Source organism: Larimichthys crocea, chromosome I, assembly GCF_000972845.2.
Source record: "Larimichthys crocea isolate SSNF chromosome I, L_crocea_2.0, whole genome shotgun sequence".
Classification (NCBI taxonomy): Eukaryota; Metazoa; Chordata; class Actinopteri; family Sciaenidae; genus Larimichthys; species Larimichthys crocea.
In genome coordinates this window covers 38237014-38253778 of record NC_040011.1, presented here as the reverse complement: position 1 = coordinate 38253778, position 16765 = coordinate 38237014, and the positions used below count along the sequence as shown (strand labels likewise).

General features: G+C 39.2%; 3 protein-coding genes across 7 annotated transcripts in view; 1 reads left to right on the top strand and 2 right to left on the bottom strand.

Moving 5' to 3' along the window:
- LOC109140747 (VMA21, vacuolar ATPase assembly factor) overlaps positions 1-4502 on the top strand; it is a 5160-nt gene extending 658 nt beyond the window's left edge. Inside the window, exons 2-3 of the mRNA XM_027286196.1 lie at positions 930-1039; positions 3502-4502. Of these exons, the coding sequence (XP_027141997.1) occupies positions 930-1039; positions 3502-3641 (250 nt within the window). The 3' untranslated portion in view covers positions 3642-4502. The remainder of the gene's footprint in view (positions 1-929; positions 1040-3501) is intronic.
- Positions 4503-9011: 4509 nt separating this feature from the next.
- On the bottom strand, positions 9012-12063 carry LOC104923174 (gap junction alpha-3 protein). Of its 2 annotated transcripts, XM_019268408.2 has the most exons (3): positions 11481-12063; positions 10748-10972; positions 9012-10624 (listed from the first exon to the last, which is right to left on the bottom strand). In XM_019268408.2, the coding sequence occupies exon 3, from the start codon at positions 10598-10600 to the stop codon at positions 9521-9523; it is 1080 nt and encodes a 359-aa protein (XP_019123953.1). In that variant the 5' UTR covers positions 10601-10624; positions 10748-10972; positions 11481-12063; the 3' UTR covers positions 9012-9520. The 2 variants fall into 2 exon arrangements, with proteins under 2 accessions (XP_019123953.1, XP_010734487.1); XM_010736185.3 differs by lacking the exon at positions 10748-10972 and having other exon boundaries at positions 11481-12062.
- A 140-nt stretch (positions 12064-12203) lies between these two features.
- On the bottom strand, positions 12204-16633 carry LOC104923175 (gap junction beta-1 protein-like). 4 transcript variants are annotated; one of them, XM_019268420.2, is made up of 3 exons: positions 15655-15805; positions 15031-15111; positions 12204-14711 (listed from the first exon to the last, which is right to left on the bottom strand). In XM_019268420.2, exon 3 carries the CDS (start codon positions 14695-14697, stop codon positions 13870-13872), a length of 828 nt encoding a protein of 275 aa, XP_019123965.1. In that variant the 5' UTR covers positions 14698-14711; positions 15031-15111; positions 15655-15805; the 3' UTR covers positions 12204-13869. The 4 variants fall into 4 exon arrangements, with proteins under 4 accessions (XP_019123965.1, XP_027141670.1, XP_019123966.1 ...); XM_027285869.1 differs by lacking the exons at positions 15031-15111; positions 15655-15805 and adding an exon at positions 16538-16633; XM_019268421.2 differs by lacking the exon at positions 15031-15111 and having other exon boundaries at positions 15655-15806.
- Positions 16634-16765: the final 132 nt, after the last annotated feature.

Here is a 16765-nt window from a genome sequence, read left to right as displayed (position 1 = left end):
CAAATAAAAAGCAAAAACCCACAAGACAGACACAGTATCAGTCAGGCAAAAAACAGACAAGTGTACAGATGTTCAACAAGATACGTAGAAAATTTCAAAAGTAGTGGAATGATATAATATATTGCACATGCAATCGGAAAGTAAAATATAAATTAATGTTTGTAATGTAAAATGACCATAGTGTAAGAAATATTACAAAGTGACCTATATAAATAATATTACAAAAGTAAGTGACCATGTATAAATAATAACTGCAAGGTATAAATGAAATAAAATAGAAAAAAAATGCATAGGACATGAACAGGAGACTACAACATGATGTATATAGTGTTAAATGGATACTAAATGTAGAGTATTGTATATAGTAGTAGATATAGTATAGTATAGTATAGTATAATATAGTATAGTATAGTATGTTTTTTTCTTGGGATGTTACCATCCAACTCTATAGTGTTCAAATGTTTTTCTTGCTATTACTACTATCTAACTTGTTGGAGCTGCTGAACAATCAATTTCCCTGCGTGGATTAATAAAGTGATTCTGATTTGATATATCTGTATAGTCAAGTTTATCTGCATAATTATAAACATCATATCATCCTTGTGTGTGTCTATACATATATTTATACATGTGTACATATTATATATTGCAGTTATGTATGTATGCACACCTTGCACAGGCTAAAATATGACACATTCTATGTGTATATTACACGGGGAACAAAAAAAAAATAAAATGAGTTAGATTTTTATGCTGGTTCCAAAATGCACTAGCATGTCAAGTTTTTTCTTACCCTCCAGATACGCAAGTTCCACTGATTAGCTGTAGTAAGCTTGCCAGCCGATTACGATTGGACTCATCCACACGCTACGTGGAAACTTGTTTGTGTCTGTGTCTCTGTCTCTCTGTGTCTCTGTCTCTGTCTGCAGCAATGAGAGCTCGCTGGTCTCAGCCCTGAAGACTCTGCTGTTCTTCACCATCCTGATGGTCACGCTGCCCATCGGACTCTACTTCGCCTCCAAGGCGTACATCTTTGAGGGTAAGGCTGGTGACACTGCTGTGTATTCTTATATAACACTAAATTCTTTATAAGGTTTTTAATTTACATATTGTATACACTAAATTCTTTATAAGGTTTTTAATTTACATATTGTATAGTTCACTGTTACCGGTTTTATTTAACTGTTATCTATACATACATAGAGATAGAGATAGATTATACTTTATTTATCCCACAACGGGGAAATTCACTTGTTACAGCAGCACAAAGTGTAATATACACGACAGAAGTAGAATCAAATAAAAGAGCAAAAACCCACAATGAGCAGACACAAGTATCAGTCAGGCAAAAAACAGACAAGTGTACAGATGTTCAACAAGTACTAAGGTAGAAAATTTCAAAAGTAGTGGGATGATATAAATAATATTGCACATGCAATCAGAAAGTAAAATATAAATATAATGTGGTGCAATGTAAAATGGCCATAGTGTGAGAAATATTACAAAGTGACCATAATATAAATAATATTACAAAAGTAAGTGACCATGGTATAAATAATAACTGCAAAGGTGTAAATGAAATAAAATAGAAAAAAAATGCAATAGGACATGAACAGGAGACTACAACATGATGTATATAGTGTTAAAATGGATATCTTATAAGTGTATAGTATAGTATAATATAGTATAGTATAGTATAGTATAGTTTTTTTCTTGGGATGTTACCATCCAATCTCTATAGTGTTCAAATGTTTTTCTTGCTACTACTACTATCTAACTTAATGTTTGGGAGCTGCTGAACAATCAATTTCCCTGCGGGGATTAATAAAGTGATTCTGATTTTGATATATCCTGTATAGTCAAGTATTTATCATGCATATATTATACAACATATCATATCATACCTTGTGTGTGTCTATATATATACATATATTTATACATGTGTACATATTATATATTGCAGTTATGTATGTATGCACACCTTGCACAGGCTAAATATATGACACATTTCTATGTGTATATTACACTGGGGAACAAAAAAAAATAAAATTCTGTTGAGTTAGATTTTTATGCTGGTTCCAAAATTGCACGAGCATGTCAAGTTTTTTCTCTGCAGCTTACCCTCCAGATACGCAAAGTTCCACTGATTAGCTGTAGTAAGACTTGCCGGCCGATTACGATTGGACTCATCCACAGCTACGTGGAAACTTGTTTGTGCAGTCACAATTGAGACAGTGTGGTGAGAGGTGTGTGCAGCTCCCAAAAGGTCAATATTATCAATGTCCCCATGGTTTGGCGAGAGCAAAAAGATCATTACACAGACTGTTCGTTTTGTTTAGTGAAGACAAGCACATATCTGCTAAGTACAGTATTTTTCATATTTTTGAAGAAAACGGGGATCCTATAGTTCAAAAACTCGACGTGATAGAGAAAAACATTAACAGTAACAGTACTATTACCATCATCCTGCCACTGCACCACATCTACCTATTTATCTTGTGTTTTTAAAGTCTCCTCGTCCTATCTATCTATCTATCTATCTATCTATCTATCTATCTATCTATCTTATCTATCTTATCTATCTGTCTGTCTGTCTGTCTGTCTAGTTTGTGTTGGCAAAAGTTTTGCTCTAGTTTCAGGTCTTATCTTTGTCCCAGACATAATCTTTGGATGGAAACCAGAGTCTTGACTGATGCTGGATTTATTAGGCTGATTTCAATAATGATAGTGGAGTGCGAACTCACTTAAATATATTAAAATAAACAATAACATAGGCCCGTTTGTCCCTAGTTTGTGGTGTTCCTCTTTTTATAGTTGTTTACCCTGAGGGAAACTGGTGTGCAGCAGTTGCAGTGCAAATAACCAAAATCTAAATATGCACAAATATATAAACAAGCTTTTTTACAGCGAAGTGAATATAGTTATGCAATTTTTAGGTTAGGTGATATGGGCCCACAGTTCTGCCATGGTATATATGTATACGTATGTAATAATACAGTGCGTTTCCTTGAGAAACCATGTGCATTGTTGCCACTAAGCTATCTGAAGAATTGCTGGTACTTTATATTTATTGCTGTGTTAAAATCCTCACATTAAGCAATCTTCTTCATTGGTTTGTAATGTTTATCTAATACAGCTGATAAAGGTTAGGTAATGCGGTATAAAAGATATTGAAAACTGATGATTGTGAATTATTTTTATTTCAATAAAGATAATCATCAAATAACTCACCCTTATTAAAAAAACGTATTAACTTTATTGATCCCGCATGTTTACAGGCCTTGAAATACAAAACTTGAATTGTCCTCCTCTGCTTCCCCAGCCAAATCCCTACAGACTGAGCTACTAACTATATTTCTAACGGCATTAAAATAAGTTTTATATTAGTTTGAGACATCCTGATTAAGTTTGTCATGAGAAACAATCTAGACACTCTAGTGAACTTTCAGCCCTTTTAACGCAGCTGCTTGTCATCAACATTAAACTGCCTCCTTTCCACAGGTTCGATGAAGATGTCGAGCTCTGACAGCTACTTCTACGCAGCCATTGTTGCAGTGCTCGCTGTACATGTGGTTTTGGCTTTGTTTGTTTATGTCGCCTGGAACGAAGGCGCGCCTAAAGGGAAGGGCAAAGACGATTAAAGGCACGTCTTTATCAGGCTCGTAAGACCGCAGGACGTGGACAGACACGGGCATGGAACCACAGCTCCCCCACCATGGGCTCCGGCACTAAACACAACACCGTCTACCAACCAGACTGTTAGGGGATCTGGTTTGCGCTTAGGCTTTAACTCAAGGTTGAAGCAAGAAACTACTTTATTATTCCCTGGCATGGGGGAGTGCAGGCTGTTGGGTGTGTTTTTTCACCAGCCTCAGCAGGCCCGCTTTTCGACTTTTTCTTCTCTGAAATTGTTACTTTTGTTTGACAGAGGACAGCCCCTGTTTTTAAGAGGCTTTGTTATACGCTGCCATTAGGCTAGATTCTATAAGTCCCTTCACAGTAAAGAGTTTGTAATGTAGGAAAACATTGTGGGTTTTGGATGCTGCGTGCATGTGCACACACACACGCACGCTGTATGTACTTATAACGTGTACGTATGAGGGAACGTTCTCCATCCAGCCTCTGAAAGTTTCCATACTGATTTGTTAATTGTTCATTCTGTCCACAAATCCCAGCTCTTATCTGGATACATTTAAAGATTACTCCTAACTTCAGTATAAACCCCATAATGTGCTTAACTTTCCTGCTGTGTTATGGATCAGAATCCTTATGATGTCTTATCCTTTCAAGTGTTTGTGTGTGTTTTTCTTTTTTTTTTTGTCTGTAAAGTGTTTGCGAACTGTAGTCCGGTGATATTTTGGAACTTTGAATTAGGAAATTATTGCAAGATCACACTGTATTTGAAGTGTTTTGTGTTGAAGATGGTGATGTGAGGATGCAGATGTGAAGTCGCTGTGATACAGATGAGGATGTTGACTTGCTCAAATAAACTTGAAAAATTATTTCACGTTTTCATTCTTCTTTCATGAAAACACAATGCAGGTTTTTAATTCTTTTTCTAAGACTGTGCACGACCTTTACAGGTGAACTTAATTTGACCTTCTCCAAACTTTTGAATGCACACGTCCAACTGTTTCAGTACTTATTGCATAACATGCCGTTCTCTAACAAGGTGATCACAACTAGTGTCTGATCCATGAATCGACCACTAAATGTTCTGGTTCAATGACAGTTTGTATTTAAACAGTAATCTTCATCATGCTGTTCACATTTCGACATCATGACACCAAGACGACACCTATCAATCGATCGAACAGTACCTGTGCGAGACCTCAAACGGGATGAACTCAGAGGGTAGTTGCAATAAGTCGAGAGTTGTCGTCGAGCTGTAAGTGATGCTCAAGGATGCAGGACCTGGGCCAGCTGCAGCGAGGACTATAGCCTCCACACACGGGGCGGCCGCTTAACCCACTATGCTACTGACCGCCCCTGTTGTTAGCTTTTGTTTCAATAAATACTTTGAGATGAAGAAATGACCATTGCATGCTTCTACTTGGATGCCCTTACATTCCTGATATATCACTGTAGCATGAACTTTTTTACATTTTCTATAAATTTCACCAGAAGGTCGAATATCTCGAAGTTTTTGTGAGTAGTGTATGTAGACGTCATAGTCATCAGGTTTCCTATGCTATGCTATGTTTTTAAAACTTGTACATACAAAGATGGTTTGAGTTTTTAATCCATAGCTTAAAGCTGCCAATATAAGATAGATATCACCGGCTTAATAAAATTAGATTTATTTTATTATTATTTTTTATCTCTGAGAAGATGCAATGAACTCTCGTACAAACATTTTTTTTTAAATGCCGCCTGTGTGCCTAATAAACAAGCATCACACAAGAGGACATGACTTCCCCGACCATCTGTTGCGTGAGCCACACGAAACCAAAGCATGTGCACCGAGATCCATGTGCGTCTGTGCGCATTTGTTGACTTAGAGACTTTGTTTCTGAGCGATGTCAGATGTTATTTACTGTATGTCGAGGTCAAAATCAGAGCTTCCATTGAAAACAAACTGTGTGTGCAATTGTGGTTTTCTTTGTTATAGATAGATTTGTTACAGTGATTTGTTGCTAATTTGTTACAGAGGCAGAATCGACTGTCACAACAGTAACGAGCCTGACATGCAATAACAAAATACGATAGAGAAAACGAAAATCAAAATTTATTATCTTAATTCATTCTTTCAAAGCAGAAATGGACCTAAAGACATTTTATTGTGACACATATTTTATATTTCATAAACAGAAAAAGAAATCGCTTACTGAATTGATTAGCCTGATTTTCTCCAGGCCTGATAGAGATTATATGGAAAAGAATCATGTGGCCATGATCTTTCTCTCAAGTCTGCTGAGACAACAGATCATGGGATACCTCAGTGACATCTGTAGAGTATATCAGTTGTCACATGGTGGCAGCAAACAGTCAGCCTGTTCCCACAGACAGTACAACATGGAAGCCAAGACAAGAACTGACAGATGCCAACCCATAATGACGTTTTCTGCCTCAGAAACCATGTCAGCGGTCGATTTCTGTTCATTTTCCTCGGTGCTGTGCGAGTCTCTCTTTTCAACAGCATTCCAGCGTGACTCCCACAGTGTACGCAGCAGAGTTTGGTGTTGTTGGAACTGTGCAGTCTGCATTGAGTTTAACAAGGCTGGTGTTGGTGATGAGGTGACGGGCCTGCAAGCAATCAGACTGATTCAGTCAGCAAACATCAGAAGCCTCATTTTCCTTTTGGCTTATATTTCATACGCTTACTCTCGCGGCAACACAAAGTTGGTGCAAGGGCAGGCTTTGCTTCTGGCTCTTTGTCATTTATCACACATTAGCAGGTTGGGTGAATGGTGTCAGTGTGATGAAAAACAGGCCGGAGAGTGCAGAACACTTCACTGAGTCAGGGATTAAATAAACGCAGCCTTGATGATTTAATTCTGTGTCCTGCTTGTTCTAAAACACAATCCACATACTTTATATTCAAATAATTGAACAGATTAGGCAGATATATAGGAATACATTATAACGGCTTTCTATTTTATGTGCTCAGTTGTTTACCAGCTAGATGTAATTTAAGGGCTCTGTGACTTGAATTTCCTTTGCCCAGCAGATGGCATGCCGAGCAGATGCAACCCTCAGACGGCATGTCAGTGTTTAAGTAAAAGTAAAGGGAGAGGGCAGTAGAGTACTGTGCTACAGCTGGTGTTCACCACAGAGAACCAACAGGATAAAGTGGTAGAATAACTCATCTGGACACATAAAATTATACCCACTATTAAACATAACCAAGGCAGCACTTTATTCTGTTTAGTCTGTGTAGATATTTCCCATGAAACTCTGCTCAGGTGTTTTTTTTAGGAGATAATTACTGAGAACCTTATTATTACTATTACTCCTTTTTTTTTTACATTTTATTGCACATTTTATTATTGTGCTGCGTTTTTATGAAAACTGTAGAAACTGAAATATCAAATATATCATCTTTAGCTACACCTCATAGACTACAAGAACATCGCCGACATTTATTCTTTTGTTTTTGTGTTATGTTATACACACACGCACGCACACATATTTATATATAAGTATTAAAATAAAAAAGATGCTTTCTTTTATATATGTTTGCCATAATAATTGCTAGTTTCACTTCTAATACGTGATTTGGTTGCTATGTGAAAATTATTATTTTATTCATCATTTGTGCACATTTACTTTTTATTTGCTGAGTTCATTTCGGTTACTGCAGTGAGAGTGCAATTGCACATTTTCTCTGAGATCCATAGAAAATATTGATAACACTGGCTAATGCTTGTCGCGTTGTGTTATTTTTTTTACTTCCAGAGCTGAAAGGACAAAATCCACCATCAATCATCTAAACCTTTAGATTACAGTGCTCTCTGTGGTATGCTTGTTTAATATTTATGCTCGTATTATAGATAACGGTAACGTTTGTAGTCACATAAAACACTTTATACCTCCACAAATGTGCTTCACTGTTTGTATTCTATAACAGTCTGATCATCTGATGCAACTACAGTGTGAAATGTTGGCTTCACACTGAAAGGATTTCATTTCAAAGTGCTGGGTGACCGTCTGTAGTCATAACTTGCTATTATCTTGCTATCTATTCATCTGTCAACATTTCAAAAACACATTCAACCCTTTTCTCAAAGATGCTCAGTTTATTATATTTTAACATGATGTATGTCTCAAGATATCTTTTAGGAACCTCCATGTTTTATTTTCACTTGTAAAAGTAGATGTGACATATTTTTATAATCGGAGACTATTCTGGTTTACTTTCTGATTTATGGAGCTATACATTACAAATAACACTCCTGCCTGTTTTGTCTCGGAGAGCTGAAACATATTATTTCTGGCACCACAACGCACTAAAGAAAGAATAGCATGCCCAGACTACACTTAATCATATCTAAGCACATCAAGAAACTACTTTTTTTTATTATTATTTCTTTTAGAAATCGTACTCTTTTGTTTTTAATACATTTTCTTCGCTTGAAGAAGCACTGACAGAAAACTATAAATGTTCCAGTCCAAAAGTATGAGCAAGCTTCCTCATCATGGACATGCTATGCCATTCATTTCAAGGTTTCCATACCAGGGGTGCCGGTGTGTGAGTGTAAGATGTACATGTGTGGGATATGCAGACAGCAAAGACTTAACACATGACGTGTTTATTCCCGCTCGAGCACGTCGGTTTTGAACAGGTTGAAATGTTTGTGTGCAGTTACTAATGACTCGAATTACACCAGATCCTAATTTCAGCGATTCTGTGTTCCTGTTGGCTGCAGAGCTCCGCTGTATGTCAGTGCTACTGTGCATACAAACTAAATATCACCAATATAATCATTTATACTCCTCGGTTGATCTTGATTTATTTGTTTCAGGAACATGAATTAACATTTGCAACATGTGTTGCGGTAAAATAGTCTACCCTTTGTTTTCCCCCCCGATAAAGACTTAAAGACAAAGAGATTATAAATGAACTGCTAACTTTGCAAATTTAAGACAGATTTATTTAAAACAGTTTTACAAATATGGTTGTCACCAAGTGCTTTACAGAAAACAAAACGACACAAGCACAGATATAAACAAGGATAAACAAAACAATGTGCTTTTAATTATGTACTACTCAACTATGTACAAATGTGGAAACTCCTGAGACCTTTGCAATTTATTTCGAGGTGCGTCCTGGAATTACGTACAGTGTTTCCAGAGTCCAACGTCTTGTCAGGTATTGCACAACTTTTCACTTCAAGTCTAAGCAAGTGAACTATGCTAGATGGTGGATGGTGACCTCAAAAACACTTAAAGGAAGTTAAATTTAACTATTCACCCTATCTGATTTCCACTCAAATGAGGTCAGGCCGGTGCTGAACAAGTTCCTGCCCTGGATTCTCTTTACAATGTTTGGACATTTTTTCATACACAGAGTTGAGAGTTGTATTTTTGAGTTAATTCACATTCGTCACACACTGAAAATGAAGATACGCCGAGTGTGAAACCTGAGCAGAACAGTACTTTTTGTTAGATTCTCAGTGGCAAAAGTGAATAGTGGAAAGATCCATAATGTACACAAAACAATTAAAAAAACAAACCAAAGCTATTGAACATTGACTGAAAATATAATGTATGTATGGTGTGTAGCAGACACCATTAAAAGTGAAATCCACTTAAGTTTTTAAAAAGAAAAAAGACATACCCAACTTTGAGACCCCTTGAAGAAGTCCAAGTTCATTATAAACGTGATTATTGAACCACATCAGTCTTTACACATGTACAGTACAACTGCAGCTTCTCCATGTCACTTCCTTCTAAGTTGAAATGAGTCAAACCTGTGCCATCTTAAAGAGGGGGGTCAGTTCAGCATGTATGAATGTTCTCAAACAACATACGATCTCCTCGCAGCAATTTAAGACCCCTCAGAGAAACATAAACCTCCTCATATCTTCAGATCGTCTATTCTAGTCTTGTTGTTGCTGTGTTTGGCACTGCGGCTGGGCCTGGACTGCGTAGGTGACCCAGGGGCTGATCCTGCTCCCTTCTTTCCTTTCAGGTCACATTCCTCTGGCTTGCTGCTGCTCCTTTCCACCGCCAAGTTGTCCTTATTCTGTTTGTAGGCCGCTTTGCTGTGGTATGGGTGGAAGGACGATTCTGTGCCGTCCGCCAGAGGGGAAAGGTTGTAGCTGGGTACCGGTGGGTAGGTCGACTGAACTTGGTGCCCGTGGAAGTAGTCGTCGTAACTCGGCGCAAAAGGCACAGAGGTCTCACTGGGCTCCCTGGGGATACCTTCAGAGGATAGTTGTCTCCTGAAGGTGATGCCCTGCCGGCACTTAGTGAAGCCCAGGTGGTAGACCTCTATGAGGTTTAGAAGCAGAGATAGGCTGGCAACTCCCAGCATAAAGATGATGAAAATGGTTTTCTCTGTGGGACGGGATATGTAGCAGTTTACCACATTGGGACATGGTGATCTGTTGCATGTGTACATAGGCTTCAGCTCAAAGCCATACAAAAGGTATTGAGCCACAATGAAGCCCACTTCAAACAGGGTTTTAAAGACCACATTAAAGACATATGTGCGCAAGAGCTCCCCCTGCAGGCGCACTCTGCCCTTACTGTCCCTCACCAAAGCCTTTTTATGTTTAGGATCCACAATAAGGGCTTCCTTCTCTGTCCGATGTGTATGGTTCTTCTCCTTCTCTTTCTGCTTTTCCTCCATCCGCACCAGATGGAGGATGTGTCCCAGGTAGATCAAGGTAGGCGTGGACACAAAGATGATCTGGAGCACCCAAAAGCGGACGTGGGAGATGGGGAAAGTGATGTCATAGCAGACGTTCTCGCAACCAGGCTGCTTTGTGTCGCAGGTGAAGCCTGACTGCTCGTCGCCCCATACCTTCTCCGTCGCAGCACTCAGGACCAAGATGCGGAAGATGAACAGGACGGTGAGCCACACCTTCCCCACCACAGTGGAGTGCTCCTGGGCTTTTTCAAGAAGCTTTCCCAGCAGGTTCCAGTCCCCCATGGCTGTGTGAGCTCAGGTCTGGGACTGAGGGTACAAAAACAATCAAGAACAATTTCTTAATTTGCAGAAAATGCATTAAAATAAAAGTAATATAGACATTAAAGTAAGCCTCAGTGTTCCTGAAGATGAAAATTCCTTACGCCTTACCAACTTTAAGTTCACACCAATTGAGTCTCTCAGGAGCCACGTTGCTAACCGAGTGTACAACTGGGGTACTCTGCTACTGAGCAGGTAGTGGCCTTTTCCTCGTGGACAGGATTATATTTACTTTAGGAGGGTATATATTTGGCAAGTGTGGACAGGAAGGAAGGCAGGTTCCAGTCATGATTCTGCAGCTTCTGGCCTTCATGGCCCAAGTCACAGCAACATGATCTACACAAGGTGAAATCAAACACCAAAGAGATGTGGTGCGAATTACAAAGAGTTGAGTAACATCGGTACTGTCAGCTCCTGCAACACATCATGTTATAAATACATTTTACTTGTGAGTGATGTACTGTACAGTAACAGGGCGGCGAATTCAGGGCGGTTACTGTAAGGGAGAATGAATTCTCGGATGAAGAGGGCCACCACTAATAAATCTATCAGGTGTTTTAATAACTTTCAATTTTAAAGTTGCTATTTTGAACTAGTGTATTCTTTCAATTATAAACCCCTAAGACTATGTAATCTTCCATGAGAAAAGATCCTACGATGAACAGTAATAGAAAAAAAGTGTGGACACCCACATCTCCTAACACAAGGAAGTCTGTCAACAAATGACAGCCTTGTACCCAAAGTACTGCACTAATATCAAACAGAACTCTTGAAAGTACTTCAATCTTCATAGTTTAAGTTCACAAACAAACACAGGAAAGTCACATTTACTTGATAAACCCACCTTGTCAGCTTATGCATCCCCTACGGCGAAGCCCTGCATGTCTTCGAGGGTCCATGAGTCCGCCTGCTTCGCTGACAGGCCTCAGTCAAAAGCTGATCTTTGGGCCCCCAGCAATGCCCTTGAATGGACAGGAAAAGTGAACTTCTGCTGGGCTCTGCCTCTGTTCCACACCGACAAACCCACCGGCTCTGTCTTCAGCCTTCAAGATCCAGGCGCTGAGGGTCCTTCCACTGACCACCACAACACAAACGCAACCTGCTGGACACACTCGCAACCATGTCCAGCCTGCCTTCCCTCAAGACCCCCCACCCTCCCCCGGTGGTTAAATTTGGCACAGGACACACTCTCTAATGTAAACTATTAAAGCCCCTCTACTCGCTTGTTACAGTGAGTGACACGGCAGCTGGCCAATGATGTTGCCTGCTAAGTCTGTCTGGCCACAAGTGCTTCTGGGGTCTAAATATAGCACGAGGGTCTCTCCTATCATGGGGGGCATGATTTGGAGATGAGTAGGCATTTGCATCTTCAAGTTACGAATCACAGTGACAAGGAGGAAACTCAGTGAAAAATAAAAAAACAGGTTCAAAGTTCCAGACATAAGTACTAAAAATGGAAATATAATTACTAGGATTACTGTCATTATTTTACCCATGCGGCACCTTTTTTAAAGAAAGTAAATTGAACAAACAAGTTGTATGTCCGTTAAATAAATTCAACTGACATCTAATGATCAGGCAGTTTATTTTTTTTATATATTACATAATGTACACATATAGTGTCAACCCATATTATATACAGTATTAACTGGATTGTTTGCCTGGATGTGATATATGTACATTTAGGCATATATGTTGACATCAGGGTTTTTGTATGCACTACAATACGAATATCACTTTATAACAGAACAGTTGTATAAACAGATACCAGCGTACGGGACATTACATTTTCAGGGACAAGGGAGATACTGAATAATATACTACACGGGATAAATATTAAGGAAAGCAAGTGCTACTGTCAGACAGTGATGGGTCTCTGTTAATAAGTAGGTCAAACATTTTTCTGAAACAAAAGATCACCTCAAACAGAAGCTACAACAAAGTAAGTAGGCGGTATTCACAATTCAAAGATATACAAATCCAAAGACATATGTACAGTACTGGGATTTGCAATATTCCAAAAGTGACCCAGCAGACAAGTGAAGGAGGAATAAATGAATTATTGTAATTGTGCCATTTCATCTGTTAAATATCATGGGGCCTGATCAACAGTTCCTCCATTCTCAGACGTTTTGAAGGTTTATTGAAATGTCACAAACTTGCTCTGTGCACCATTCCGACTGCTCATTCGAGATAACATGTGTTATTAATCATAGTTAAATTGCTTTCAAATTTATTTATGTTTTTATCACTTGTAAATGGATAATATCCAGTGACAGTTGTCCATATCTGGACAGCATCATTAAAACTCTCTTTGGTTTTCTAGCACCAACTGTTATCATATGCCAAGTTACACAAGTGACAGCTGTCTGCACACAGTTGAGCAAAATAAAATGACTGAAAACTGTCTAATAAAATCTAAGCATGCCATTATTGGCTTAAAGAGCCGTTACTGACATTTTAACGGCTTTTTACCCCAAAAAAAAGTCCCCATTCCTCCACGACTTAGCTTTGACTCAGACTGGAATTAAATATGGTACATATTAACAATATTTCTGATGTAAATAAAAGGTTCACTTTCTATCCAGCATTTTAATCTTTATGGTAATCTTGCCTTCTTTAAAGGACCATACCTGTGTTTTTGCAGACATTATAGAAAGCCTATATTCTTTTAGTTTTAAATGTTTTTATGCCGTACGTTCAGCTGCCCATTTCCTTTAAATGAAGTATGGTATAAAAATCTTTTTATTAAGACTTCATGTAAGTTTCCCTCAATAGCTGAACTACTATTTTCTTCTGTCATAGCTTGCGCGAAAAAAGCTGCATGAATCGAGTTGTTCCGAAAACAAAAATGTTTATAACGCAAAATCATAGATATTCATTCATTGTGTCAAAGTTTACACCTTGGCAAATCGTATTCAAATGAAACCTGAAATCTTACAAATGAATTTCAGTGCTGACAAATTGTCGACGACAACTTCAGCTTTGTTTTGATCCTGGTTTGTAGAAAATAGGCTCAAAGGTGCAAAAACGCTGGTATGGTCCTTTAACCTTCACTCTGGCTCCAAATAGTTTAGATGAGTTCTGACAGCAACTAGTGTTAGTAAAATCGATAAAGAAACAACAGAACACCAGATGGATCAATAAGCGATTGACTGTATGATACATAAATAAATGGTCTAGATGTGTATGCTGTATCATGTTGATTAGTTTAAAGGGAACAGGCAGCAGTCTCAGAAAGCAGAACACCTTTCACTCTTCTCAGCCGGGCTCTTTTTGGTCACAGTGAACTTAGACTTGAGGGAATGGTCTGCAATCAGCTGATTGATTTCATTTTGCCTATAAGATGACAATCTTTGACTCATCCAAGGTACGTTGGACTCTTCCTCAGAGCCTTGAATGCAACGTTTGCAGGCCCTTCCTATGAGGTACACCACCTCAGCCAGGTTAAGCAGCACACACACCCCAGACACTGCCAGCATGAACACAGTGAAAATGGTCTTTTCTGTTGGTCTGGACACAAAACAGTCCACCGTGTTGGGGCATGGATACGAGTCACACTTTACCAAACGCACCATCTTAAAGTCTGGATAGATCAGGTAGAAGATGTAGAGAAAAGCCACCTCGAAGATGATTCTGAAGATGATGCTGATCATATAAGTCCACCAAAGAGCTCCGGTGATCTGGAACTTCTGGTTCTTGATGTGTTCCAGTTCCTTAGGGCTGTTGCGGCCCGCCCTCTTCAGGATCTTCTTTTCGATGTGTCTTCGGTGGGCCACATGCATGGCCACCAGCAAGGCGGGGGTGGAGACCAGGATGAGCTGGAGCGCCCACAATCGGATGTGCGAGATGGGGAAGAACTGATCGTAGCAGACGCTGTTGCAGCCGGGCTGCTGGGTGTTGCAGGTGAAACCGGACTTCTCATCTCCCCAAACACTCTCAGCAGCGACGACCAGAACCAGGATACGGAAGATGAAGATGACAGACAGCCAAACACGTCCGATACCGGTAGAGTGCCTGTTTACGCCGCTGATCACGGCATAAAAGGTCCCCCAGTTCATTTTCGACTCCAGGTCTGCATAAAGTAAAGATTACATGTTCAGTCAAGGATACATGAATGTAGGCTAAGCTATATCTCTAGGTTGAGGTCAACTGTTTTAACCATATTATTATTGTGTAACAATACACGGCTAGTTTATCAAAATGCCTCTCAGGAAAAGTAAAATGACCAAATTTCTGATAAAACGTGCACCATTTAGCCCTTCGTATTGAGCAAAAGTCACATTTGTAGCAACAGATTATCACTTTAAATAGCTTAAAGTTACTGTCATCCACAATAACTTAGTAATTTAGAAAAAGTCTAACTGTTTTAACAGTAGTTTTTAGAGGTTTACCAGGCTCAGCCAGCGGTGCAAGCGGCGTAAGCAGCGCCGGGTCCAAAGATGACCATCTTGAGGTGCGGCCTGAGCATCAAGCTGGATTTGGCAGAGTAAGGAACAACAGAAAAGAATCGCCAAGTTGCCTGTTGGCCGTATAAAAGCAGGGGTGATGGCCTACAGCCGTGCACCGTCACAAGACGCAACCGAACGAAGCCAATTGCGAAACATTCGCCGAGCCACGTGATTGGCTCACCCCGTATTAATAGTGTACTCCCAAACTGACCTACAGCCCAGTTGCAGACGGACTGACAGACTGCCAACACATTTCTCCAAGGAACCAGCAAGACATTCATCTCATTATGAAATTTTTTTTTTAAGGCCACTGAGAGACATCCATTGTTTGTCAGAAATGCAACAAATTTGACCAGATTTGGCAAATAAAAACTCAAAACTATAACGCAGCCTTTAAAAGCTGATTTATTCAAACATTACTACAAGGAAGGGTAATCATTATTGTAACAAGATGGCATGTATTTGTCGAGACGAGGAAATGGGGCATGTCAGTGATCAGTCACATGAAATCACTGCACACTGGATGTTAGTATCAAACAGTATTAAATGATAGAACATGTATTTTACCTTCAGCTGTGGTGGTACACAAAAATGTGTACAAAGCGGGAAGAAATGAATTAAAATATTGTGTTTTTTAGCAAACCAAAAGGCTGGATTGAGAACACCATGCGTTTGGAAAATGCTAATCATTCCTCCGCCACTAGCCACTGCCCTGCACCGTAGCAGTCATATGCTCTTATATAAACTATTTACATACAATGGCACCCTTTATTGGGCTGCAACAAGACTCTTTAGAATTCAGATCAAACGCCTCGATTTCCGCCTACCCCGGGCAAAAGAAGGAATCTGTGTGGACACAAAAGGCCTCAGCCTGCCACATTATTTATTGTGCTTGGCAGGACAGAGAAGTGAAGGAAGCTTTTGACCTGAGCCACTGTCATTGAGAGCAAAGTCACTGATATGTTTTGCAGATTCATCCAGAAATACTTGGAACTGTTGAACTAACATAAACGCTAAAGTAACGGAAAATAAAAGTCAGTTTTAATATTTATACACATGATTTAATTAAGACCAGTCCTCTCATTTGTTCATACTGATTTTGTAACATAATCACATCACAAATTTAGACGGTGTAATATCGTAGATTAGGCAAATATTTTGTAGTCACAGACATTAAATTATATCACTGTTTTGTGCCAGGTTCTGTTCTGTTTTTAGATAGTTTCCCTGTAAAACTATGTAGAAAACGACTTCTGCATAAATTCTGCCTCCATTGTTTTGATTACATCTATTCATGAGCACAACATATTAAAATCATACTGCGCTCCAACTGTCCTTTGGGTTTCAACTTCAGTTATGTCTCTGCCATCCACTATAAAGCACCATTCTGCTAATGACCGAACTACGAGTGGCAAGTGAACAAACTATTAAAAATAATACGCACACTTACCAGGTTCAAATGGGAGGATTACGTATCTTTATAACTCCTTTTATCATCAACTCAGACTTCAGTTTGTTCAAACTCCTCCTGGTAACAGTAGAAATAATAATTTACAGTAACAACAAACTGAATGCAAGTGAAAACACAATGTGGTCATTTGTCATGTACTATCAGATGACCTACAGCAATTCACTGTGGCATAAGCAGTTCTGCGTCACGACAAATGTAGTGGGAGCG